The sequence below is a fragment of the Lepidochelys kempii genome, chromosome 1, assembly GCF_965140265.1.
Source record: "Lepidochelys kempii isolate rLepKem1 chromosome 1, rLepKem1.hap2, whole genome shotgun sequence".
In the NCBI taxonomy this organism is placed as follows: Eukaryota; Metazoa; Chordata; order Testudines; family Cheloniidae; genus Lepidochelys; species Lepidochelys kempii.
In genome coordinates, this window is record NC_133256.1 from 21,278,583 (window position 1) to 21,305,852 (window position 27,270).

General features: G+C 42.9%; 2 protein-coding genes and 1 long non-coding RNA gene across 20 annotated transcripts in view; 1 reads left to right on the forward strand and 2 right to left on the reverse strand.

Moving 5' to 3' along the window:
- Positions 1-6,023, forward strand: part of CCDC83 (coiled-coil domain containing 83) — a 53,124-nt gene extending 47,101 nt beyond the window's left edge. For 2 of the 3 annotated variants that reach the window (XM_073336529.1, XM_073336536.1), the window contains one exon: positions 441-1,209. In XM_073336529.1, coding sequence (XP_073192630.1) covers positions 441-617 — 177 coding nt within the window. In that variant the 3' untranslated portion in view covers positions 618-1,209. Of the gene's footprint in view, positions 1-440; positions 1,210-5,913 lie in introns of those variants that run through there. The other variant, XM_073336539.1, reaches the window with a different exon arrangement.
- A 1,778-nt stretch (positions 6,024-7,801) lies between these two features.
- PICALM (phosphatidylinositol binding clathrin assembly protein) overlaps positions 7,802-27,270 on the reverse strand; it is a 118,761-nt gene continuing 99,292 nt past the window's right edge. For 13 of the 16 annotated variants that reach the window (XM_073336452.1, XM_073336431.1, XM_073336408.1 and 10 more), the window contains 2 exons: positions 16,501-16,603; positions 9,061-9,146 (listed from right to left, as the gene is read on the reverse strand). In XM_073336452.1, coding sequence (XP_073192553.1) covers positions 16,511-16,603 — 93 coding nt within the window. In that variant the 3' untranslated portion in view covers positions 9,061-9,146; positions 16,501-16,510. Of the gene's footprint in view, positions 9,147-16,500; positions 16,604-27,270 lie in introns of all 16 variants that reach the window. The other 3 variants (XM_073336480.1, XM_073336461.1, XM_073336348.1) reach the window with 3 other exon arrangements.
- LOC140908734 (uncharacterized) lies at positions 23,571-27,269 on the reverse strand. Its single transcript, XR_012157981.1, has 2 exons — positions 26,119-27,269; positions 23,571-24,543 (listed from the first exon to the last, which is right to left on the reverse strand). It is a non-coding gene; the product is annotated as an uncharacterized lncRNA (long non-coding RNA).

Below are 27,270 nucleotides of genomic sequence, written 5' to 3' on the forward strand. Positions count from 1 at the left end.
CTCAAAGCAGGACCAATCACCAATTTTTGCCCCAGATCCCAAATGGCCCCCTCAAGGATTGAACTCACAACCCTGGGTTTAGCAGGCCAATGCTCAAACCACTGAGCTATCCCTCCCCCCCCAAAGAAAACCTTTTGTAGTGGTAAACACCCATTTTTTCATGCTTTGTGTGTATAAAAAGATCTTTTACACTTTCCACAGTATGCATCCGATGAAGTGAGCTGTAGTTCACGAAAGCTTATGCTCAAATAAATTGGTTAGTCTCTAAGGTGCCACAAGTACTCCTTTTCTTTTTGCACATTTGATATGGAAATTGTTGAACACGGAACCCCTTGAGGAAGTCTCTTTGAAAAGGAAAACAGTCATCTTCTGAAGTGCCTCTCTTTTGTTATGCAATTGCTGATGAACAACAATATTCCCTCTCTCTTCTGCAACTCCAGGAATACTCAAAACTGGGTCCCCTGGGGACGAAACTGATGAGTGTAGTGGGAAGAGCCATGCCTATTCATGAAGAAGTGAGAGAAATGTCAAGCAAATGCCAGTTTGAAGACAGTTTTGATACCTATAAATCAGAGGGCCACATCACATACCGCATGATCAAATCTGTATTTACTTAGGAACAAAAGATCCTGGTTGCTTAAAAATAGACTAATTTATGTTGCTCATTTAGAAATGTAATTTGCAGTTCATTAAATCTTTGATCTGTTTTCCAGGTAATCTGTGACACAATGCTTTATGGAAGCTCTTTTCTTAAGTACCTAAAGCATTAGATTTAAATATTAGATAATTTAAATAGCTGGATGCATTAACAGGAATGTCTCTAGATGGCTCATATAAAGGTTTCTTTCTCTAGTACTACAGACTGAGGGCATGAACCTGCACATTCCTTTTGCAGTGCAAACTCCCACTAATGTGGATGGGGTGTAGCTAATGCAGGATCAGGGTCAATATTTTACTTCTATGGTCCATACTTGCAGTCTCCCAGATGCAGATTTCTAGTTTGATTAGACATTACAAACCAATAAACGAAGGCTGACATAAAATGTGGAAACTGCTAAGTATTTACTCGGTTTAAGCAATGTACAGTATGTTGAGAATAATCCAAACTATTGCCAAAATATTTGCTTGAATGATTTTCTTTTCACCTCTGTAAATCAAAAGATCAGACACATTTTAATACATGGCATGAAATTAAACTGCAACACCAGAAAGTGGATTTAAAAATGTATCTATTCTTCAGTTAAAGGATTTTAAAACATGCTGGGCATATTGTTCAGACCTGTCATGGTTATGAGGCTGGTTGTGTATCTGTCTCCTTGCTCACTCTGAGTGCCATAGGCTATGTCTACACAGCCACTTATGTCAGCAAAACTTACGTAGCTCATGGGTGTGAATATTGCACCCCCCCGAGCAACAGATGTTTCACCGGCATGAGCGCTCCTGCCGACAGCTCGTTGGGGGTGGATTAATTATGTCTAGGGGAGAGCTCTCTCCTCTCAGCATAGAGGGATCTTACAGTGGTACAGTGCATTGGTACAGCTGTGCCACTGTAAGGTCTCTCGTGTAGACATAGCCTTACTGATTTTTCTGCTCTTTGAGAAGGACCTGGGTACTGTACCTCCTGTCTACCAACCCCTATCGCCCTGCAGGCCTGACTGGGCTTCGGGCATCTGTGTTTCCTTTCTTCAGGAGCCAACAGCCTGATTAGAACAAAGTATGTTTGTTTAGTAGTTGGAACAAAACGTTGGAAAAAAAAGGGCTTTTAAAACAACAAACAGCCTGTATGCATATTCAGTCTCATCTAATCTTACACTCCATGACCAGCTAAGTTAGACAGGCTTTCCTCTTAAATTACAGGAACAGAACCAAAGCAATTTACCTTCTCGCAGCAAGCCCTGAGCCCTCTGTGACCTAGTCTGTTCTCCACTCATGTGCCCTGCTCAGCTGTAGGCTTGTCCTCGCTGCAGCGGGCAGCTGATAACCGGGACTCTCTGTCAGGTGTTGCCCCAACCCAGCTCACATCCCAACACACAAACCTCTCACCAGGGCAGCAAAGGGTAGTCTGGCAATTCAAAGTTAAGGGTACAATAATTAGGAAGCATGGACATCACCCAAATTACCTGAACTCCGCCCTCCTCCCACTGCTGACCTTCCCCCAGTCCACCGAGTATCAAATAAATAGGCACATTTTAATGCAGTTTTGATAAGGACTAAAGCTAATAGGCTGGAAGTGTAAACATCTTGAATCCACTAAAATCCTCTTTGAGTGCAGTTCTGCAAAGTGCTAAGTATTTTGACCCCCATCCAGCAAAGCCCTTAAGCATGTGCTTAATTGGATTGCAGCCAGAGTGCTCAGGCTTGAATCCTCTTTGTATAATTTTCCTGTTGAGCCAAGCAGTTGTGGATTACATGGCTATACATCTGGTTTATGTAAGTGTTAATCTTCACCACCCCAGGAGTGTCTATCAATCACTTATTTCATTTTTGGTCTGGCTTTTCCAAGGTCTTTAGTCTCAGATATGATAGTTGTGTTGGGTAACACTGCAGAAACACTTTTATATGGCCAACCCTATGTATTTTGGGACTTGTCCCCAGTAGGGGTTCTGAATGTGGCCACTTTCAGGGGAAGGTGTAAAAACACAAAAAGGAGCAGTAGTTTCCAAAGTGATGCAAAGACAGAAGCAAATTGATTAAAAAGCTACAGTAGCACAAACTATCAACAGGGGCAAGATTAGCTCATGGCTCAGCATTCTGAGTTGTGGAGGTGTTGAAGAGGGGCATTGTTTGAAGACGGGCTTGGCACTTGCTTTTGGTTCCTCTGTAATTGGTGCTATGGGGCAGAACTAAGGGAGTTTGGGTGAATCTCATGATGCAATGCCATATTTTTGTTTAACCATAACGTGGAATTCCCAGACTAGGATTTGTAGTTTTGTAAAAACTCTTAAACGATTTCCTGTGAGTGCTGTTTATCACCTTAATTCCAGCTCTGTGCTGTGGGTTGCCTGATAATGCCTCTCCTGTAGGAATTACTCAGTGACAGGAATTAATGCTGAAGAGCCCACTCCTGTGGGATCCTCCCACCCTGTCCGTGGACCAGTTGCCATCCCACCATGCAGCTCCTTGCCTCATGCTTTTACCACCACAGTAAGAGACGACGCCAGAGTGCTACAGCGGGGCTTGTTATTAAGCGAGCAATTTCTGGAACACTAGATGGGTTTTCTTTCCTTCCCTCTACTCTCCTGTGTCTGTCTGTGTCTCTCACTTCTTGGCCCCCTCATGGCCAGCATGAACACTTCTGCCCTCCAATGTGGCTCTAGTTCTAAGCGACCAGCCCCACAGGTGGTTCCCTACTGCAGCTCTTTCCTCATCAAGACAATGAAGAGTTCAAACTCTGTATTGGAGCTATAATTCATGGACACTGCCAACAGTCCCCACCAGAACTATAATTGAAAGCAGGATTCCTTGGCAAAGGCCCCAGTTTTGGAAGAGTTTCTAGGCAAAGCCATCCTGGGGTTAGGATGAAGAGATACTAAGGAAAAGTTTGTCGGTGACATACAAGTGAGATCTCAGTCACTGCAGCCTCATCTCTCTGTTCAATCAGCTTCAAACTTTCCAGAAAATAAAAAACACACATGGAAATTGCAGGTGTGTTGGTTTGGCTCAGGAATGTGCTTCACCGGTTATTCCAGCTTTATGCTAGTGTCTCCATGAAAATGTATGGAGCTTATGGTGTCACTGAAGCAGAGAGAGGCTCCAGACCTATGGTTAGAATGGAAGGTAGCTTCACTCCACAAATGCAGTTCTAGTCTGAGGTGACTAAAAATGGCATCATTTTGCTCAGCATATCTGCTCACTTTCGCAAGTAAAACTAGCTCCTACTTACTCCTGTTTGCTCTGTACAGCCAGTGCAGCTCTGGGACAGCAAGCTGCCTTCTATTCTGGTTTATGAATTATTAGCATGGTCGAGTAACTCACTGGGCTGTGTGTCGTGTTCCCCACCTACAGAGGGTAGGAGTTGTTGCAAAGTCTGGCTCTTTAGTTCAAGTTATGGAGACTCATGCTTTTAGCCCTGGAAGTCTCCTGTTCAGTGCCTGACTTGTTGGCCAAGACCTAGGCCATCACAACTGCTTACCCACTGCTGATTGCAGACTCTATGGATGGTGGTGGAGCCAGAAAGAACCCAGCCTGACATGGACTCAAGGTTTAATCTACAGGAAGTCACCGAGAGCCCATCAGTTGGGAACACCATAATGTCACTTTTCAGAGAACCTCACCAACTGGTGAGTGGCCAGTGACTCTAGCATATGGTAGTCTAGAGTACATGCTGTAGCACTATAACTATACCTTTTACAGCGTTATATTAGTAAATGTATATTGACCGCGTGGTACTGTCTAGCTTTATATAGTCAACAGCAGCAGCTCTTCCAGGGTGGTCCATGGACTGTTCGCTGGTGCTGCGTGGAGAGCAGGCTGGTGCCAGCTCTTATTTCCAGTGGTTAAAATGTAGCAAGCTGCTAAAAATACAAATACTTACCTAGTATTTCATGAGCAACTGTTGTAGGTGCCATGGGGAAGGCAGGCAGTTGTGAATGAATGGGTGTGAGGGGGGAGGTCCATGCTGTGAAAGGAAGTTTGAAAAGTCACGATATATAACATCATCAGCAGGATAGAAGTTCTTCATAAGAATAACTCAAACTCAGTTGTATTTATTAAAATACTTCAGCCGCACTGTCTTTGGTATCAGATTATAGTAGGGTCTGTCTCGCTCCAGGAAAGAGTTTGCTGTAGAGTTCCAGACTCTTCATCTTTGTGTCAAGAGGTGGAAGGATTTTATTATCATTGGCCCAAGAGAGAGAGTGAGGCAAGGGACCTCACTTCGAGTCTCAGTTCTGCTACTTATTTGGGCAAGTCACTTAACCTGGCCCTCCCAGTCTGTATAATGGAACTAGTGTTCACTCATCTTTTGAAAGTGCTTTTTAATACTGAATAAGAACATGGTAGGCTATTGCCACGGACATCACAGCTATCTCCAAAGAAAGTTACCTAAATATTTTAGAAAAGCTGGATGTGCACAAGTCCATGGGGCCAGATCTAATGCATCCGAGGATGCTGAGGGAGTTGGCTGATATGATTGCAGAGCCATTAACTGTTTTCTTTGAAAATTCATGGCATGTTCTTTTATTTTTTGGGTTCCAGCTCCCCTTTCAGCCTTTTCCCCATGGCTTCCCAAGCTGTAATTAACTCATGTCTCCCAGGTACCATCCCGATCCTGCTTCCATCCTCTTCTGCCCAGCAATGACCTCTGAAGAACAGGCTCTTCTTGGCTGGCATTGCCCTTGCTTCTACTTTTCTTATTTGGTTCGGGGCGGTGGGGGGGAGAGGGGGCACCTGGAGCAAAAGGTCTTCAGGTCTGTTGGCTTAACATCTTTTCCCTTGCTAACAGCTTGGGGGAGGAGCAGCAGCTATCTGTGTGGTGGGCCTCAGGGGCCTTCTGATATGATTAATATTTGTTTATTCTGAAAGAAGTTAGTGATTCTGTGCTTCCGGGGGGGACAGTTTTCAAGCTATCAGTGACAATCTGTTGCATGCAATATTGCCATACTTAAACCAGTATTTTATACATCCCTGTGATTTCTGTTCCCTAATGACTGCGTTTTCATAGCAGCAAGACCTTTAGATGTATTACCCACCTTGGGTGTTTGGTACATTTGAGTTTTTAGAAAATACATGCAATGTCCAATATTTATTTCTCAAATTTACACCAGTGACAGATTCTTGTGATGACTTTAGCCAGAATAACTTAAAGGAAAAGCTCCATTGCTCTGACTCCTTTTATTGTCTAATATATACCCTAAGGTTGTTTCTTTAACATTTTTTTCCTGGGTTTGCACGCTGCTTTTACTTTTTTTCAAGTAGTCTGATCAGTTTCTACAAGGAATCAGAGCCCTCTGTAACAACACAATCATCCCCTCCACGGCTTGCTGAATCAGATGTACAGAACAGCAAGAAGGCGGCAGCTCTGCAGCAGGAGTTCCTGCTCTGACAAATAAAACAATCCAGCCTATGGGAATGAGGTACTCAACTTTCATTGAAAAGTACCGTGGGTTGAGCAACTCACTTAGGTGCCTTAGAACTCCCAGCTTAACACAGCCCATGGATATGAGAACAGGTTACTCCTGAAGGAGAGCAGCCACATGGGACTGAGATGAGCAGCTAGAGTTAAAGCCTGTAGGGGCAGCCTGGGGTTGAACTGGAGCTGCTAACCTTAAGGCAAGTTGCTATGTCTTCACTGCTATTTTAACCTGTCAGCTAGCACGTTAGCCAACCCGCATTAACATACCTTTTATTGGCAATCAAGGCGTACTCTTATAAATAGGGTCCTGCCAAATCAAGTCCATTTTGGTAAATGTAATAGTCATAGGATTTTTAAAATCTGAAATTTCAGTGTTGTAACTGTGGAGGTCCTGACTACGGGGGGAGGGGGAGTTGCAAGGCTAGTGTGTGTTTGCAGTATTGCCACCCTTCTGTGCCAGCACCAGAGATGGGTCTGACCCAGCCCTGGGAGCAGCCAATGCAAGGGAAAAGGAAGTCCCATCCCTCCACAGCCTGGCCAGGACTAGCAGCCTGAGCCTGGCACAGGGTAGGAGCCCCCAGCTCTGCTCCTCTCCAGTGCTCAGAAGTTAAAGGGACTTTGGGCTGGCTCTGTGTGTGTGTGACGGAGGATGACCAGGGTGCCCTGCTCCCCCACATCCCATGCCACCCTCACTTCTGCACTGCTGCTGGTGGCACTGCCTTCAGAGTTGGGTGCCTGTCCAGCAACCACTGCTCTCCGGCCACCCAGCTCTGAAGGCAGCGCAGAAGTAAGGGTGGCTATATTGCAACCCCCCCACAATAGCCAGATTTCATGGCAGGAGACCATATTTCATGGCCATGAATTTGGTAGGGCCCTACTTATAAAACAAGGCCATCACCACATCAGACACTTCATTTTAAAGGTTGTTTGCAACCAACAAAGGGCTATAGACTTTTCAAATGAATCTCTGAAGTAGAAGGTAGCAGCCTGGGAGAAGAGCATTAGTAGGGAATACTGAAGATTCAAAACCTTTTACCAACCAATACAGGCAATATGTCCATTTTGCATACTAACAGAACAATACTGGCTCAGCCCCGTTCACACGTTTCTTTAGACAGAGTCCCTTAAAGTTACTTGTGTACTAGCCATTTTACAATGTGGGCCAATATAAGGTCAAGATTTGAACATCAGGGCAAACCTCAGAATAGCTGAAAACAGCCCTACTAGGTTCCCCTCATTATGAACAGGCGCTTATATCATTCTTCCTAGACTTCGAGTAAGTCCTTTGCTTTCATGATGGGAACTTTGTCTCCATAGTCAGCAAGATGCTTCTAGCTTGTCAGCCATGGCCCAAGTCTGGAACATTTGAGGTAGTTGTGTAAGGGAAACTGGTGTAAGCCTGTTCATGTTTCTTTCTGTTTCCCAGTTACAAGCATCAAGTTGCCTGCTCTAAGCATTTTGAGAATGTTAGGGGACACCGGACACCAATGATTTCAAGTAATAGATCCAGCTCTTGGTGAGAGTCTGAATTCGCTCACTTCAATAAAACGAAGGTGCTGTACCACCATGGGGAGAGGCGCAGTATAAAAATCTAGGCATTCAGATTGGTGCACTTCCTAACATGTAATATGCATGTAATTAAACAGATTTGGTATTGTAAGGAAAGAAAGTAGTAATTCTTGCCCATTTTAAGAGGCAAAAAGAAAAAAGCACCTCATACTTTCATACTGTAACAAAAAGGTCTGTGGAAGCTGCATTTTATTTGAAAATCCACCCATTTTTGCTAACATACATTTTAATATTTTAAACAAAAATAGAATCTGCAGAGACAATGCAGCAAGTATGCTTAATTCATGTACAGAATTGCTTTCATATCATTGACTATCCTTCTGAAGGCCCCTTTCCACCCAAAAGTTAACTATGTATTTACGCAAAGCACCGATCAACAGTGCTGCTTTAATTCCTCATTAACTAAATTCTTGCTAGTCGTCATTTGTAAAGATCCTACTTCCCCCCCCATTTTTTTTTTTAAAGGTACATGATCATAAACATGGCACTAGCCAAATGAAAATCAAGGCTTTTTTCACATAATACCTCCTAGAGTGTTTAAAGAAAAGGAAAGTCTTAAAGTGAAAGCAATTCCTCACATTCATTCTGGAAGGGCCTGATGTCAAATCTAAAATGATGACATGCCAAGCACAAAGCAATAAAGTTCCTTCCCAACGCACTAATGCTGAATTAAAAATGTAGTGTTTCTCCTGGTCAGTTAACTGTTCCCTTGCAAAACCCTCGGCACAGAATTGACTATAAGGATTAATGCATTTTATAACTTCCCTAATTCCCATACAGACTGAGAATTCATAAGATTCAGGCCTTTAAAATAGTTAGTGCTCTCTATGTGTCAGCTGAAAAGCATTCTGAATCAAAATCATTCTTGTGGATAAAAATCAGACATACTGTATACATCCATACTCATTTTCATAAGGAGTTTGATACAATATTAATGTTACTTAAATTGATAATCATAAATAAATACAAACAATACATAAGGAATGTCTACTGCAAACTGAATATATAATTTTTTTTAAAAGAAAAGTTAATTTTCATTGCTGTGTCTACATTTGTGAGGACTGAAGAAAAGATAACTGCAGAATTAAGAGTTAGGATCTGATCCCCCGAAGAAAATCTTGTTTTGAGTTATGGTAAAGGACACTCATCTTCATTGCCCACAGCATTTCCAAATACAAATCTTACGATTTCAGAATAAGAGCTTCTCTTAGTATGTTACTGATTATGGATACTAATAGGAGTTGAAAGTACTGACGCGTTAGTCACCAGAAAAAAACATCTTAAATTAGGGGAATTCTTGGCTTTATATCGTGTATTGACACTTCCCTAAAGAGTTGTCCCAGTTTCCTTTGTGGGCCTTCATGATTTTCCTGCATCATTTTAAAGGAAGAGGAGTTAAAATACAGCAATTTGGATTTTGCTGGAAGTAGGGGTTTGCTGTTGATACGTGTCTTTTTGGAGCTGTTCCTTTCTCTTCCATCTGGCATGATTACATAAACTGTATCTGGAAAGACAAAAAACATTCAAAGTTTACTTTTCTTTACTCAATATAATGAGACTTACTTAGAAATAAAGGTCTCTGATCCCTTTAAATGTGTTGGACATGGAAAGTCCTCCACATCCAGACTATCAGAAATAAAAGTTCTAAAGATGCTGATCAAAATAAAAATTTACAACAAGAATGAAGATGTATACAAGCCCTTGGGATTTCTTTCCAAGTACGCACTCTCTGTAGTGTTACTGTGGATTGGTTAGACTGTTTATCCAAAAGATCAGAAAAATGAAGTAGTCATCACAAAATTGTCACTGCCCAAGCATTGTAAGAAACTAATCTAACGCTAAGACATGAAAGGAAAAGCTCAAATTCCTATTTCTCTTTACTCTAGAAAGACAGCATTCAGTTTTCCCTAGGTTATGCACACTAAAATCAATACTTTTAAAGGGTAATGTTTCCAAAGTAGTTTATATTTGCACACACATTTAATTATATAAATCTTTAAAAACATTTAAAGCAGACACATTAACGTCACTGTTGATGCAAAAGAAAACTCCAATGCCATTTATTGTATAGAAACAGCCAGCGGGTGTAGTATCTCTTTCCCCATAGCAGATAAATAGTTCAGTTCTCTCATCATGGTGAGGATGGTCAATTAGATTGTATGCCACAGATGGTAGATACTCATAAGACAATTTTGTATGCCTGTTGCAAAAACACAGATGCACAAATTTTCCTACTGAAATAATTGCCAGATAGTCTCTGCTCAATGAGCACAATTGTCCCTGATTCTTCAGTCAGGAGATTTGGTATGCATGCTGTCAGCAGTCAGTAAGGAAAGAGCTCAAAACAGGGAGAATCATATTGTGTTTCCAATGGACAGAAGCAAAATTAGTATTCATGTGTTTCAGCAAGCTTTGTAACTGCACTGCTTGAGCATAATTTCTGTGAATCACTGTTTTTGGAGTTACACCTCAGCCAAAACAACCTGAGGTTACTTACCTGGAACTGAATGTTCTTTGAGATGCATGGTCCCCATCCATATTCCACTGACTGGTTATGTGCATGCGCCATATGCCTGGAGCCAAAGCTTTTGATAGTACTGTTCGGCAGTCTGCGCACGTGCCCTGTGTAGCCTCATGGTCTTCCCCCAGGTGATAAAGGGCATGATGGGCTGCTGGCATCTCTAGTTCCTTCTCTACTGCAGAGCTACTGAAGGGGAAGGAGGGTGGGTTTCAAATACAGACAGGGACCACACATCTCGAAGAACATTCAGTTACATATAAGTAACCTTTTCTTCAAGTGATGGTCCCTATTGTACTCCACTGAGGGTGATTAACAAGCAGTACTTATGTCGTAGGATGATGCGAGGAGCCTGTGGAATGGACGATTGCTGCTCCGAATAAAGCATCTGTCGCAGAATCATGCACTAGAGCATAGTGCGTCAAAAAAAGTGTGTACCGAACTCCACGTGGCCACCTTGCATATGTTTGCGAGAGGCACATTGTGGAGTGTAGCTGTAGTTGATGCTTACACTCTCATGCAATGGGCTCAAATCCTTTCAGGCGGAATTGCATGATAGAAGCGCATAATGCACCCTCAGACCCACTTGAAAATTCTCTGGATGGAAATGGCTTGTCCTTTCATTCTCTCCCCTATGGCAACAAAAAACCTGGGAAATTTCTGAAAGAGCTTTGTTTGCTCAAGATAAAAAGTGAATGCCCTTCAAACATCTAACAAGTGAAGCCCTCTTTCCTTGTTCAAGGCATGAGGTTTGGGGAAAAAGGTAGGTAAGTGTATGGGTTGAGTGACGTGGAATTGGGAAACCACCTTCAGAAGGAACTTGGGGTGGAATTGTAAAGAGACCTTGTCTTTATGAAAAGTGGTGAAGGGGATTAGCCATCATGGCCCCCAGTTTCCTAACCCTCCTAGCCGATGAAATGGCGATGAGGAAGGCGACTTTCATGGAAAGGAGAGATAGCAAGCATAGGTTTGAAGATGGTGATCAGCAAGGTGAGGACTAGGTTAAGGTCCTATTGGGAGCGAAAGGTTGAATAGGATGGTATTTTCGCAGGAGACCCTTCCAGAACCACACAGTTAAAGGGTGGGTAAAGACTGAATGACCAGCAGATGAAAGGTGCCTATGGCAGCTGCATGCACCCTAATGGAACTCAGAGTAGCAGCCGTGTTAGTCTGTATTCGCAAAAAGAAAAGGAGGACTTGTGGCATCTTAGAGACTAACAAATTTATTTGAGCATAAGCTTTCGTGAGCTACAGCTCACTTCATCGGATGCATGCAGTGGAAAATGTGCATCCAATGAAGTGAGCTGTAGCTCACGAAAGCTTATGCTCAAATAAATTTGTTAGTCTCTAAGGTGCCACAAGTACTCCTTTTCTTTTTTCCTAATGGAACTGACAGTCAGTCCTGAGTCCTTCAGATAAAGGAAATATTCCAGGAGTAATAGGATGCCCTCTGCTTCAGGGACAAGGCCCTGTTTGGTAGCCCAGGAAGTGAAACATCCACTTGGCTCGATACAAGCACCTTGTGGACTCCTTCCTGCTGCTTGAGAGGACATCTCGTACTGCCACAGAGCATTCCCGCACTAGTGGAGGTGTCCATCCAAAAACCAAGCCAAGAGGTGAAGAGTGTGTGAGTGGGGTGTCTGAGTCTGCCATTGTGTTGAGTCAGCAGCTCTGGGAATGTTCAAAGTGTGATTGGAGGGTGCTTCGATATTCAGAGGAGCAGATGCCACAATTGGTGAGGCCAGAATGAGACTGTCAAGATGGTTGTTGCCTTCTGCTGTTTGATCCTGTGGATCACTTGCAGTAAGGGGGGGAAGGCATAATTCGTCTAGTCCAAGCAATTGAGGACTAGGTGTCCCCCTGTGATGGAATTCCAACTCCTCCCCTCCAACAATATTGGGCACATTTGGTATTGTTATGGGGTGCAAAAAGATCCCTCACCAGGATTCCTCATTGGTCAAAGATGTCCATGATTACAGAGTCATGCAACTCCCATTTGTGGTTGGTTGCAAAGTTTCCGCTGGGAGCATCGGCAATCACATTCTGGGTGCCCGATAGGTAGGCTGCTGTCAAAAGAATATGGTGTGTGATGCACCATACCCAAAGGTGTATAGCTTCCACACACAGGGCTCGGATCTTGTTCCCCCTTGTTTGTTTATGTAGAAGACTGTGGTGGTGGTGGTCCTGACATGACAAGAATATGTTGGTTTCAGATGGTTGGCAGGAACACCTGGCAAGCTTTGCATACTGCCTGGAGTTCCAATAGGTTCATATGCATCCTGAACTTTCATGCTATCCAGGTGCCTTGTGTTGTGCAATCGCGGATGTGGGTGCCCCAGCCTGTGAGGGATGCGTCATATGATTGTCATGGTGGGCAAGGATGGGAGGAAGCTCATCCCTGATCAGACTTGTAGTGGGTTCATCCACCACCAGAGTGAGGAGAAATCTTGTGATGGCATGTGGAGCAGTGTGCATGTGGATTGATGCATGGGGGAGCAGACCCTTCGCAGCCACGGCTGAAGGCAGTGCAGGTGCGGACAAGCAAAGGATGTGACGTATGTACAGGCTGCCATGCGTGGAGGATACCAAAGTGATTAATTCTGTCCTTGTCTGGAATCTTTCCCTTGGTAGATAAGCTTAGGCAGAGGTCGCATTTTATGAGAGCTCTTATGAACTCCGGGGATTGCATAGGGTTTAAAGTTGATTTTTTGTCGTTGACACTGGCCCCCAGGGAGGAGTAGAAGCAGTTGGGATGTCGACTCCTGGGCTGCTTCTTTGTACAGTGCTGCTACCAGCCAGTCATCTAGAGAGGGGAAAACAAGGATCCCTTGATGTCCGAGATGAGCTGCCATTGCCAAGAAAACTTTTGTGAATACTCATGGGGCAGTGGAAAGTCCCAACAGTAGGACCCTGTATTGAAGATGCCAAGTCCCCACCTTGAACCTCAGGAACCTTCTGAGGGTTGGGTGTATATCGATATGGAAGTAGGCATCTTGCATATCTATCAATAAGATGCAACCATCATTCCCTCCTTAGAAAAAGGCAAGTGTGACCATACAAAATCTTAGTTTGGAAATCGAACGCTTGAGGCAGAGATCAAATATTGGTCTTCACCCTCCAGTCTTTTTGGGGATTAGGAACTAGTTTGAGTAGAATCCTGTTCTTTGAAAGGAGTAGGGGATTAGCTCCACAGCTCTCCTCTGCGATAGGGAGTCTACCTCTAGTTGAAGGAGGTCATTCTGTGTGTTTCATGCACGCAGATCAAGGAGGGCAGTGAGATAGAGGTGTTGCTGTAAATTCTATGACAGTCGCTCTGGATAATATCTAGGATCCATTTGTCCACTGTTATGGTTTTCCATGCTGGCAGGAAAAGTTTGAGGTGCCCCCCGAAGAGAATACATGAAATGGGCATTGGTGTATGGAGTGGCTGACAGCTAAGGACACTCAAATACTGTTTATGTGATGTTTGGGTGTACTGCACTGATGGCTGGATGGTCGATGTAGGCTGAAAGGGCTGTGGACCTGAGGGTGCTTTTGAGGAAGCTTATAGGTACACTGGTGGTATAGCTGTGGAGCCCCGTAATTATATGATTGGTGCGGGTGGTGGAATTTCCTCTTGGGTGCTTTTGTGTAGATGCCCAGAGATCTTAGAGTGGCTCTAGAGTCCTTTAGGGAGTGTAGGGACTTGTCTGTCTTCTGACTGAAGAGGTGCGATAGTCAAATGGGAGGTCTTCTGTAGTGTTTTGCACCTCCCTGGGGAAGCCAGAGGAGTGTAATCAGGATTCCCTCCTCATGATGATCCCTGTTGCCAAGACATAGGAGGCCGTGTCTGTGGAGTCCACTGTTGAAGCATAGATCTGGTGAGTAACTTGCCTTCCTCCAACACTGCCTAGAATTGATTGCGATCCTGTGATGGTAGTTTCTCTGCAAACTGTGCCAATCGCCCATAGTTCATGAAATCATATTTGGCCATCAAGGCTAAGTAGTTTGAAATATGAAACTGGAGTCGGCCAAGAAGACTTTTCTGCCCATAAGGTCCATTCTCTTACCCGCTGTATTGGATGGGGTGGAGTGGGGGGTGGTGTTTGAAATGTTCTGAGGCTGCCTGGATAACAAATGAGTTTGGTGGAGGATGAGAAAACAGGAACTCTGACCCTTTGGTGGGGACACAGTATCTCTTGTCAGCCCCCTCTGGGATGGGTGGACACATGGCCAAGGTGTGTCATACTTTGTGCACTGGTTGGAGGATAGCGTTGATTGGCAAGGGCACTCCCGCCGGTACCGAACTGTGCAAGATGTCAAGCTGGTGGTGTTGACAGGCTTGTACTTCATCTAAGGGAATCTGTAGAGTGTTAGCTATTTTCTGCAGCAATTCTTGGAACTGGCGATAATCATCTGGAGGGGAGAAGGGGAACGAAGAGGCAGATGCATCCTGGGAAGATGAGGGATGCCTCTTCAGATCCACCAATACTGTTAGAGTCGGGCTAATCAGTGTATCATCCAGAGCTATGTTGGAGCGCCTACTTGATAAGGATTGTGGTGGTGAAGTGGGGGAGTACTCCCTGACCGAGTGGGACTGTTCGGAGGGTGAATATTGTGGCCATGAGCACCAGTACGGCCAACCTGGTTGACCCTACTGTTGTGTAGCCTGAGACAATGCCAAAAACTCTGCGGGTAACGCATTGCCATTGGAAGTTTCCGCTAGTCACGCTTCTGGAATGGGAGTGGTGGACTGTGTTGGACATCCGTATCATCCGAATCAGGAGTCAGACACCTCACCAAATGGTGGTGCAATCAGGACTGTCAGAATGGGAGTCAGCAGGAGCATAACAGGTGAAGGGACCCTTCGACTTCGTGACTTGATTGGTGGTCGTGAACATGGAAGTCCCTTCAGTGCGAATAACTCGTGGGGACCCAGAGTGCCTCTGAGTCTCCATGGGGTCAATGCATCCATTCCGCTGGAGGAATCAGTATTGGGAGCAAGTGCCTGGAGATGGATGGTTTGCAGGACAGTGGCAGAGTTGCCGGGTCTATGATCGGTACTTATGGATCCAGTGATCAGGGCGGCCATTTCTTGTTCTTGTGAGACATGGATCCTTCATGGCCAGAACTCATGGATGGTGCTGAATCCTTCTTAGATTTGGAGGAAGACTTACTGCCATGCTTATGTGCTTGCTTCCTTTGTTCACATCTAGGCCCCGGCATGAGGTCCCTAGCACTGGTACTACAGAGCCTGATGGGGGTTCTGTGGCAGAGGAGGCACTCTTCGTCCCCTGGCCAGGATCTGTCGTCAATCCTATGGCAGACTCCATAAGGTGTTTCCTGAGATGGAGAGTCCAGTTTTCCCCAAGTACAAGCAGGAAAGGAGAGGCAGATACTGCACCTCAACACGATGTGGGCTTCCTCCAAGCAGTACGAACAGTGCTGATGCTCGTTGCTGATGGAAAATGAGCAAGGGCAGGAAGCACAGGTTTTGAATGCTGGCATCTTCGGCATAATCCCATACCCAGGCTCGAGTACTGGAGGTGGGGGGAGGGAAAAGTTTGACAGGAAACATTGCTGAAGCTGCATCCCAAGTCCTAAATCTGGTACAAAAGGAAGAATTGAACAGAAAACAAAAAGTAAATGCACAACAACTAAGAAATCTAAACTACTAAGAGTACCAAGGATAGTTTTGAAAAGTGCATCACAAAGACAACAGGAGCAGAAGCTCTGACTTGGACCATGCGGCGGTGAGAGGGAACTGGAAATGTTGGTGACACACCGTATCCTTTACGGTCTCAGGCAAGACCACGAGTTGGCAGAGGGCACATGTGTGGATCGCCGAACAGTACTACTTTCAGAAGTTCTGACACTGAGTGCATGGCACGTGCATATAACCCCTCAGTGGAATACAATAGGGACTATCACTTGAAGAAGAAACCATGTTATTCACGATTTCCAGTCATATACTATAAAACTCCTTCAACAATAATGTGGGTCTAACATATATAATTAACTGGCTCTGTAAGCTCCAAGAAAAAAAAGTTCTGCAAGATTAGGGAGCTCCTGGCAAGCGTCAAATGTGATGTGTTTTGTAACTGATTCTTCCTGGTTTTGCCCTTATAGTACATGCAGTGAAAATAGGTCATGTCGAACAAAGCACCTACCAGGAGTACATCAATCAGTTGGGTACTTCCACAATGCCCCCAGTGCGACACTAATTTGTTTAGTGTATTAATGAATACCACTACAGAACTATATCTGTTTCCAAAAAAATATAAAAAGGAAACAGAACTGTCTCTTTAAATGATCTTTCACTTTATAAAAACCACCATCTCCCCAGAATAGTGAGCAATACCTAAGTTGTTTTACAAGAAATCCTGGAGAGAGAGCTCTGCAAAGGGATCCTTTCCTGAGGCTCTGTGAGGACTCTGACTGGAAGGACTGGATGCTGCAGACAGCTGGTAGAGAAGACGACAGAGAGAGGGAAAGAAAGAAAAAAGGTCTCAGCATGACAGAATATGAAAGGTGAAAATGTAATGAAAGGGGGAGGGATCTAAAAAAGGCATTCTAGACAGAAATGGATTATTAAAACCAAACATTTGGTTGCATGGGAAGCTGAAGACCTGTTCGATGGTATGTGTAACGTGGAAACAAGCTAGGTGTTACCCTACACTTGGTAAAGGGAACATTTCTGGGTGGAGGGTCAACCAAGTTCACAATACTTCACACTTACATAGAGATTTTCTCCTTCAAAGCACTTTACAAACATTAGGCCTACTTACACCCACCCCTGAGAGAGAGGCTAGTATTCTTCCCATTGTAGAGCTAGGGAAACCAAGGCAAAGAGATTACAAGGCTTGCTCATTGTCACAATAGCAATGTCAGCAGCAGGGTTAGAATTCAGGAATTCCCTATGGCCAGGCACAGCCACCACAGGGAAAGCAGTGACATCTAGTTTTACAATCTGCACATTGACCAACTGTATTTGTGGCTGTGAACAAAATACTAGCAGCCTATATTTCATTAGAGCTCTCTCCCTGTTCTAAACTCCAGTGCAAGTTGAACAGAATAGGGTTTAGTAATAGACCATAGTATTAACATTTCTATGTAGCCAAGGCCTAAATGGTAAATTGTACTATTTGACTACATTGGTTTATAAATCAGAATCAGTGCAGACCTCTTGCACAGTGGACACTTATTTGGTTTCAAGTGTGTTTTATAAAATGTCGATTAAGTTTATACCTTACAGATAAACTAAGGGTATGTCTACACTACAAAATTAGGTTGATTTTATAGAAGTCGATTTTTCAGAAGCGATTTTATACAGTCAATTGCGTGCATCCCCACTAAGCACAGTAAGTTGGCAGAGCACATCCACAGTACCGTGGCTAGCATCTACTTCTGGAGCGGTGCACTATGGGTAGCTATCCCACAGTTCTCAGTCTCCGTCGCCCATTGGAATTCTGGGTTGAGCTCCCAATGCCTGATGGGGCAAAAACATTGTCACAGGTAGTTTTGGGTACATGTCATCAGTCGCCCCTCCCTCTGTGAAAGCAACAGCAGACAATCGTTTCACAGCTTTTTTCCTGGGTTAACTGCGCAGACGCCACAGCACTGCAAGCGGGAGCTCGCTCAGCTCACCATCACCACTACTGTTGCGGGCAAGTCTACTATGGGGGCTGCTGTGATCCAAGTAGCCAATGCAATCATTGACGTTCTGTTATCAAGGGTAGTGACTCTGGCAAACATGTGGGCCTTTTTAGATTTTAGGTGCATCATATTCCTGTCCTTTGTCACTGGTGAAGAAATCTTGCAGCCACACATTCCACATGTAACAGCTCCAGGGCTCTTGCTCTTTTGCCTTGGCCACACAGCACCAGCTCCTGGGTGCCTTTGTATCAATGGTGAACAGCTCCACCGCTTCCGCTGCAACTCTACAGCAGACGGTGCAGTAGGACTGCTAGCCGTCCTCATCAACGGTGTTTTGCTCGCTCCACCGCTTCCGCTGCAACTCTGCTATCCTGATCTCCTGCGAGCTGGAGGCTTCTGCCTCAGGCTGCTCTCCCAGCCAGCAGCACCGCGCAGTCGCACCTACCCCAACCTACCCCTTGCTCCCATTGCTCATGAAGCCTGGACAGTAGTAAGGAGCAGTTCAACTATAGGCTGAGCAAGTGCAGAATGGTGGTAGAATGAGCATTTGGACGTTTAAAAGTTCGCTGGCGCTGTTCCTCATTTTTGCTGCTTGCTGTGTGCTCCATAATATCTGTGAGAGTAAGGGGGAGACGTTTATGGCGGGGTGAGAAGTTGAGGCAAATCGTCTGGCATCCGATTCTGAGCAGCCAGACACTGATTAGAAGAGCACAGCAGGACGCGCTGCGCATCAGAGAGACTTTGAAAACCAGTTTCAGGCTACGGTGTGACAGTTGTGTTTTTCTCCTTGATGCAAACCTACCCCCTCTGTTGATTTTAATTCCCTGTAAGCCAACCACCCTCCCCCCTTCGAAATAAAGTAACTATTGTTTTGAAACCATGCATTCTTTCTTTATTAATTAAAAAAAATTGAGATAAGGGACAAGCTAGCCGCGGGTGGTTTTGGTACATGTTGTCAGTAACCATTCCCTCCCTCCCTCCGTGAAAGCAACGGCAGACAATCATTTCTTGCCCTTTTTCCTGGATTGCCCGTGCATATGCCATAGCACTGCAACTGGGAGCCCGCTTCGATCACTGCTACAGTTGTGAGCATTGTAAACACCTTGCATTTGCCCTTGGAGATTTTGGCATATATATATATAGGCATTACGTCTTTTGGAATGGAGTTTTGATAGCACGGATTCATCTGCCCATACAGCAATCAGATCCAGGTCCTCCCGTTTGGTCCATGCTGGAGCTCTTCTGCGATTCTGGGACTGCATGGTCACCTGTGCTGCTGAGGTCACCATGCTGGCCAAACAGGAAATGAAATTTAAAAGCTCCTGGGGCTTTTCCTGTGTACCTGGCTAGTGCATCCGAGTTGAAAGTGCTGTCCAGAGCGGTCACAAGGGAGCACTCTGGGATAGCTCCCAGTGGCCAATACCGTCAAATTGCATCCACACTACCCCAAATTTGACCCAGCGATGTTGATTTTAGCGCTAATCCCCTCATCGGGGAGGAGTACAAAAATCGATTTTAAGAGCCCTTTAAGTCGACTAAAATGGCTTAGTCGTGTGGACAGGTGCAGGGTTAAATCAACCTAACATTGCTAAATTTGACCTAAACTCGTAGTGTAGACCAGGGCTTAGTCAATAGCGGCTCTCTCAAATTGAACCAAGTGTCCACTACTAAAGAGGATTGCACTGATTTAACTAAATCAGTATCTAAGCCAATTTAATTAAATCTGCATCTTTTTTCTGCATAGACAAGACCAGACAACGTTTTTAGTAATTTAAAGGTACTTTTTAAAATGCTGGCTCTAAACGCTTATGATGAAGTATTCCCCTGTAGAAGCAGGAATTCTAGAACATTTCTTTTTACTGGAAAGGGCTAAGGACCTACAAGTTCTAGTAGCAGTAGTAACTAAAATCTCTTTTCTGGATTCCCAGACATTGACATTGTCGAGCAGTTAAATCCTTATTAGTTTTCAAGTATAGCTTATATTTATCACAAACCCTCCTCTTCGCCAATGGTGTATGTTCTCTCCTTATATTTACCCCACAGTAATGTGCACTTTTGCTGATATAAAGTGCTTGGGTCATTTACAACACAGGAAGATGGGAAATGCCACACTAGATCAGACCAGTGGTCCACCTACCCCAGTATCCTGTCTCCGGTAGTGGTCAGTATCAACTGTTGCAGGGTAAGGTACAAAATATCATGGAACAAGGCAGTTATGGAATAACTTGCCCACAAACAGAGTTGTTTCCTGAACCCCACTATTAGAAGTTGGATTATGTCTCTTCCAAAACTCCTGGGCTTCTTAAAAAATTTTACTATTAGAATTCTGGATATTCTTGTTAACATACTGAAGTCTACTCCTTCTTTGAATCCTGCTAAAGTCTTGACAGTGATCTTATGGCAATGAGTTCCACAGGTCAGCTGTACATTGCCGGAATGCATTTTGCTTTTATGGTTTTAAATATGTCACCTTTCAGTTTCATTGAATGTTCCCTTGTGCTTATGAGAAAGGGTAAACAGTAGTGCCTATCTCTCTTCTCTATATGCTCCAGTATTTTCTTTAATTATCATGCCCCCTCTTCATCTCTAAACAATCTTTTTTTCACTCCATTACTATGTTTTACTAGTGTTTCCATGTCTAATTCTTATTGCCCATCTCTGTATGCTCCCCACCCCACCCTCCATTACTGCAATATCCTTTTTGCAAAGCACTGACCAGAACTGAACGTAGTAATAAGTCCAGCTAAGGGAATACCATTGACTTACACAATGATGTAATATTTTCCACATCATTTCTCATCCCACTGTTTAATGTATCCGGATACCGTTGGCTTTTTTGACCATTGCTGCACATAAAGAGGTCTTCACTAAGCTGTCCACAATGATACCCAAATCTTTTCCCCAAGTTTCAAAGCTAATTTAGAAAACAGTTAGGCATATGTAGTTCACACTATTTCTATGTGAATAACTTTGCATTTGTCAACATTGAGTTTCATTTGCCATTGTTTTGTCCATTTGCTTAGCTTTGTTAGGCCCCTCTGATGTTACTCAGTTTTCTTCAGTCTTTACTTAATTAAATTGTGTCATCTGCAAGTCTTGCCACCATACCGTTCACACTCTTTTCATTGTGAAATGTACTACACAATATACTCCAGTCTTAACACAGAACCTTGAGGCATCCTGCTGTTTAACTTTTACCATGATGAAAATTGATGATTCTTATCCTCTGCCTGTCATAGAGGCAAAGTACTGACATCACATAAGTTTCCTGGTACCTTTCCTCCTCCAAAAGCGTTGAACTTAAATTGTGTTACTATTAATGGCACAGCTACAGCAACCTCTTGAACAGCTATGTGTAACCCAGTCCTAAATTGGGACTAGCATCTCCTCCTTGTGCTTCTCAACTGTTTCAAAATGGCAAATCGGTATTTGAAGTAAAAAAAGTTCACACACTCACCCCGGCGGTTACTATAAAATTGAGTTAAAAGAATATCAATATAACAAGCCTATCTAATATCTGTGTGCTTGAGAGCTTGACAGAATACTTGGCCTTGAAAAGTAAAGGTGTGCAGGGAGTGGGGGATTTTTCTTTAAATATTTTCAGTGCTTGAAGGTCATGATTTGAGAAACACTGGTTTAAAGGGCAAAGAAATGAACTCTAAACCTTGCCCAGTTTAATTAGTTTCTATGCAAATCACTGAAGACCCCAAATATTACGTTTTACTAGACCTAGTTAGATGGTCAATATATATTGGCTGCACTGACCTCCAGGGCATTAGTATGCATCATGTCTAATTTCTAGGATTTTTACTGGCAACAACTTTGATGGAGGTGGCCAGAGACTGGAGACAAGTGAAGAGCAGTTGGTACTTGGAATTTAAAAAAGCACTCGACTATAAAAAAACCCAGCCTAGTTGGAGATAGTGCAATGCCATTGCACTATCTGATTGGTTTACTACCTTACTGTAGCTGAAGCAGATCTTTCATATTTCTACTAAGACACAGATGGACCTATCTGCTTCCCTTTTTATAGCTATATATTGGGTATGTTGGGGTCATCCAAGTTACTGCAAATGAACTATCTTGACTCCTGGCAAATACACAGTAGTTTGATACTAAGGACACACAAACACAGTAAGGCTCTTGTTTTTGTTTTTTTTTTGTGTTGCAGAAGGTTTTCTGAGCAGTGTGGTGGCACATTACATGGAAGATCATAATGCTGATTTCACAATGTTTTGTACTGAAATGACAGTTTATACTGTCATATACACTACTTATTTAAAGAGAAATGCACAGATTTTTAAGAAGTCAGACTTGGCTTGTACCTTTTTACTACCGTAAAAGGCAATCTGAAAGGTTTAAATAAAAACATAAAACCATCTTTCCCTTTTTATTCTTCTGCTTTTCTTATAGGCAACAGGAATATCTAGTCTGGTCTTCCTGGGTTTTGCTAGAATACTGTGTAGTGAATCTTCTCACCCCTTAATTCAAGAGAAGAGGGAGTTCAATCTTTAACCAAGATATCCTGGCTCCAATGTATTCATTAGTCAATGAAGTTTAATAGGTATAAAACCAACAAATAAAACAGTCTAAGTAAAAATTACTTTCTTGCTCAATTACTCAGCTTCCATTGTTTTGACTGATGTCAGACTTTCATCACTTCTCCAGTCACCAGAATCTTTCAGAGAATATAAATTATAATTTTCTAAAATAAACTGGGGAAAAAAGTATTTTGGGGAGAATAGGCCCCATCCCCCCTATGGAAGGCACTTTTAAGAGCAAATAATTCTAAACCCTAACATTTTGCTTGTTTGCTATTTCATCTAATGGTAAGATCAGTACTATTATCTAATTAAAAACTGAAATATTTTTGTTAATGGGCCAATAATTAAATAGGCATATTGCCCAAACAATTCATTGAGTGGCCTTATGGTGACTACTTCGAAGCGCTTTTCCAAGTACTTTACAGAAGGTAAAAGCCAAAATAGATATTTGGATTAGTGTGCTTTAAGGGAAAAGGAAGAGAGAAAAGGTTGTGAAAAATGAACATACAAATGGACAGGTAAAGCAGGGAGCAAAGTGTTCAAGGTATTTGTCTAAGACGTCTTGTGACCAAAGGCAGTAGGTATCACCTTCATGTCACTGACTTTGGTCTACTATGAATCAACCAACAGCTTATTTTGCAACAAAATAAACTGCTAACAAGCAACAAACCTCACTTCAGAGCAATCAAATTGTACAGCTCAGCTAACAAGACCACTGCCAACATCTCACCAAAAAAGAATCTAATGAAAACTAAGCCCAAATATAGAAATGATCATTGGAACTCTCAATATACAATCTTTCTAGTGTAACAGACTATTATAGTCCAACTCAGGAATTATTTAAATATCTACAGCCAACACTGTCCCTATTTAGCATAGTGAAGAGGCTCCCACAACAAGCCTTTGTTTTCCTTCTAAGATTTTATTGATCTCAGACTTATTTTAAAACTTAGCAACTGCAAAGAGATGTGATTGGGCCAGTGTCAAACTCTCCTTGGTTGCAAAGTAAATGCCTAACAAAAGGATGTGTTGCCAGTAAAATCAGTAGTTTCTGAAGGAACTGCAACTCCCAATGTTTTGTCTATATGACTCCAACACACACAAAAATGTAAATAATTTTCATGCCAAACCTGTGCCTCTTCACACATTAAGTATTCTCAAACTAGGCTGAGGTCAATCTTTCTGCACCTGTTTTATCATCCTACCTGCTGAAGTTTTTGAAAAAAAAAAAGTAATTAAAAGGGTAATGGGGTCAGTTAGACCCTTCAGTGTTAGTCACTGGGGAAAAGAAAGTACTTCACTTCCAAGGTCTTTGGGGATCTCTTGGACCCCAAATGTACAAAATGTAAGTAAAATATGATAGGCAAACCAGTGCCTTTTCTTTCAGCATTCTCAAACCATGAGGAAAACAACTGTTAGCACTGGTTTTGGCTGCATACCTGTTGTAGTTTTAGCATAGCAAAAAAAGTCACTCAAAAGGTTATTGGGGTCAGTTATACCTAGGGTGACCAGACAGCAAATGTGAAAAATTGGGACGGGGGTGGGGGGTAATAGGAGCCTATATAAGAAAAAAGCCCCAAAAGTCGGGACTGTCCCTATAAAATCGGAACAGCTGGTCACCCTAATTAGACCCCAAATTAATTACGCAGGTATTCCAGTATCAGATTGTTTTTATTTTGAGGCAGCAGTTATGACATGGGTATGACTCAGCATTGTTTTTACCATAGTTTCAGTGATTTTTGTTTTTCAAAAAATGCACTGACAGGGTCTTGGGGATCTGCAATAACCCAGATAACATTTGCCTCACGTATTATCACAAGAGTCTCCAGAAGAGACTATCCAACTGATGTTCTGGAAAGCCTATGCTTGCTAAGATGAGTTTTCTGGGGAAGCCAAAATTGTCAATACATTTTTTGGCAAACCCACATTTGGCATATGCTGTTGCTGGGGCAAAGATTTGCTGTTGCATTGTACATGTACATTGCATGTCTGAATGCACATATAGTTTGGATTTTGCTGAATCACATGTGGCATAACAAATCTTTGAGTAAGACCCAAGTGTTTCTCAGGGACCTGGGTACAGAAATGGTGAAGTCCCTGGTGCAGGAGAGGATCATTGCAGCCTTGCCTCAGGGCTCTAGGGAAGAAGTGTCTAGTGTGCTGGTCACCAACCCAGAGACTGAAAAACGAGGAAGTTGTTACATCTGTTCCAGAGAATGAGATAGAAAAACACATCAAAAATGCAATACGTCAAAAACGTCCTGGGGTCAGTTAAACCCAACATAAATGCTGTATAGTGTGCTTCTGAACCTAAGTTAGTTTTAAATGCATCCATATGTCTTTTCCCCCAATTCTGACATACTGTGGGTCTCCAAGACCCCAATACAGAAATAGATGGGTGATCTGTAGTCCAATATAAGGGTTAAAGGAAACCTACACATCACCAGATAAAGAACACTGCCCACTTGCAACTGCATTCTCTCATTTCCCCCGCTTTATGGCAGCCAGCTGGGTCTTAATCCAGCCCCAAGACCTGCAATGTCAATGGGAATGGGTGGGTTGCACTTTTAACAATTCACAATAAATTTAAACATGTTTACTCTAGAACTGAATTCATTCAAGTGACAGAATAAATGTGCAAGTAGTAAAGTTTGCTTCTGTTTTGAAAAGAATAGTCAATTTGAAATTTAGTGAAGTAGAAAATGAAGTCCACATATCTTTGAGGCCCCCTGATAGCCACATTTTCCTATTTTAAAAAACATCTCTTTCCATCCTTAATGCTGCAAGGAAGATCCATACAAAACTGAGGATGCTGACTGACTAGATGGGAGAACAGTAATAGTGATTACACACAGAGAGGGCTGTTATATGCCCAAAAGAAACAATGAAAGGGAAAACATCATTTCTTCAGATTGAAAACCCCATTTCTATCTGACCCAGTGTCCCTCCCAGATCATGATGTCTTCTTTTACCCCGAAGCCCCCACTTCAAAGAGGTGAGGCTGAATGTGGACATGGCTACTCTGATCAGCCTGGGATGCGGGGCAAAGCACTGCAATATGATGTGAGGCCCTTCTCCTGGATGAGCACCGCTGCCGCGTCCCTAAACGCAAGGAGCAAGGGAACCACGTAGAGTCACTGCATCAGCAGTATTAACAGTGGCAGACAGACATATAATAGCTTTAATTTAAAAAAATGGATACTTCGTGTATACGCACGTTTTATTTACACACACATGTATTTCTCTGTATGTGGCAATACATACTACCCCATGTTATATAATACAGTACATCTATATTTAAGTGGCCCATCGTGATCAATGGTAAAAAGGCAAAGCTCTCTGCCGAAAAAGGAGTATGCTATAGCCCCCCCACCCTCCGATCACTACTACTTTCAGATAAAAAGAAAAAAGCTAACTTTGTTAACAACAACAAAAACTAATTTAATTGGAATGTAAAAATTGAGAGCTTCAGTATTTAATCCCACCAGCCTGTGAAGATCAGATATCCCTAAAGTTATATGTCCTCTAATATTATGGAGGTGGACATGATTTCCCCAAAGCAACTGCTGTTGTTTTAAAGTCCTCTCAAAGGTTGGAACAAGAGCACAGGAAATTTTTTTCCTTTTAGAGCCTCTCATTCAAAATTCTATCTTTATTTGAATAAGAGGATGAGATTTCTTACAAGATGGAAAAGTGCTCTGGACTGAACTAAAGAAGTGGCATAGATCAGGAGAAAAAAGGGTACGAACCCAACTCCAATACTTATTGCCTGTACTCACTTTTCAAAGCAAGACTTCCATCAGACAAGCTAATATGAACACTGAAGGGGATAATACACTTGCTTCCTTTTCACTGAGATGTCTACAATGGAGTACAGAAGCAGGCAGTGTGTGACAGAGTAATCAGAGGCTGTCCCTGTTTGGTACAATCCATTACTAAAAATTGAACATAAAAGTTTTTTTTTTTTTTTTAAACTGCCAACACAAATTAAGTATCCTTTATATACGTACATACAATATAACCTGAATTTATCCCCCATGTGTGATAGGGGACACACAAAAACTTGGAAAGATACGATGTTTGTCAGAACTGGGGATCCATCCAGGCTTTAAAAATCTGCACATTAGTTCTCTGAGCCCAAGACTGGTTTAGAGGTGCTGGCCAGCTTTAAACTCTGCAGTTAACACAGGCGGGTACATTCAGCACACTCAGAAAAGGGGGTCAGTATAATCTCTGGGAGGCATGGGGAGAGTGTGCTTCCTAGAGTTTGGAAAGTCAGGACTACACTGTGTCACAAGATGCTGAAATCTTTCACAGATTCGCACAGCCCACATTGGGTGCCCAAATTTGACCTCTGGAATTACCTGCAATTTTGACACACACTGCTATAATAAACGGGCTTATGCTATACCAGCCTTGGGTTATTTTACTTGTGAAAAGTATGAGTTTAAGAGTACAAGAGGTAGCACTGGAGTGCAATTCAGGAGTCTAGCATGAAACAAGTTTGCATAATGATATGCTTCCAGGAGAAGCTGCAATGAATAATATGAGGGTGAGATACAGTGGAACACAAGCTTAGTGATTGAAGGGGATGCACAAATGTAAGATTAAAAATAGTTCCTATCACCATTCATCTAAAGAAAAGGGAAGACAGACATCACCACCTCCTCAAGGGAACTGACCCTTGAGAATGCCATCCTTTTACTTTACTTTTGCTGAACAGGAATTTGTTGACACCAAGTTTGAATAAGCAGCTAAGACCCAATCCCTTTTCTATATAGCACAATGGAAATGGACTCCATATGCCACCACATTAAAGGACAAAACCATCGTTACAACAAACAGCGAGGGTGTAAATAACACAAAACTATGTGTGTCCTGGCTATCAACCAATTTCCCGCATCAGTAAATATAAATATTTTGGATTTTTA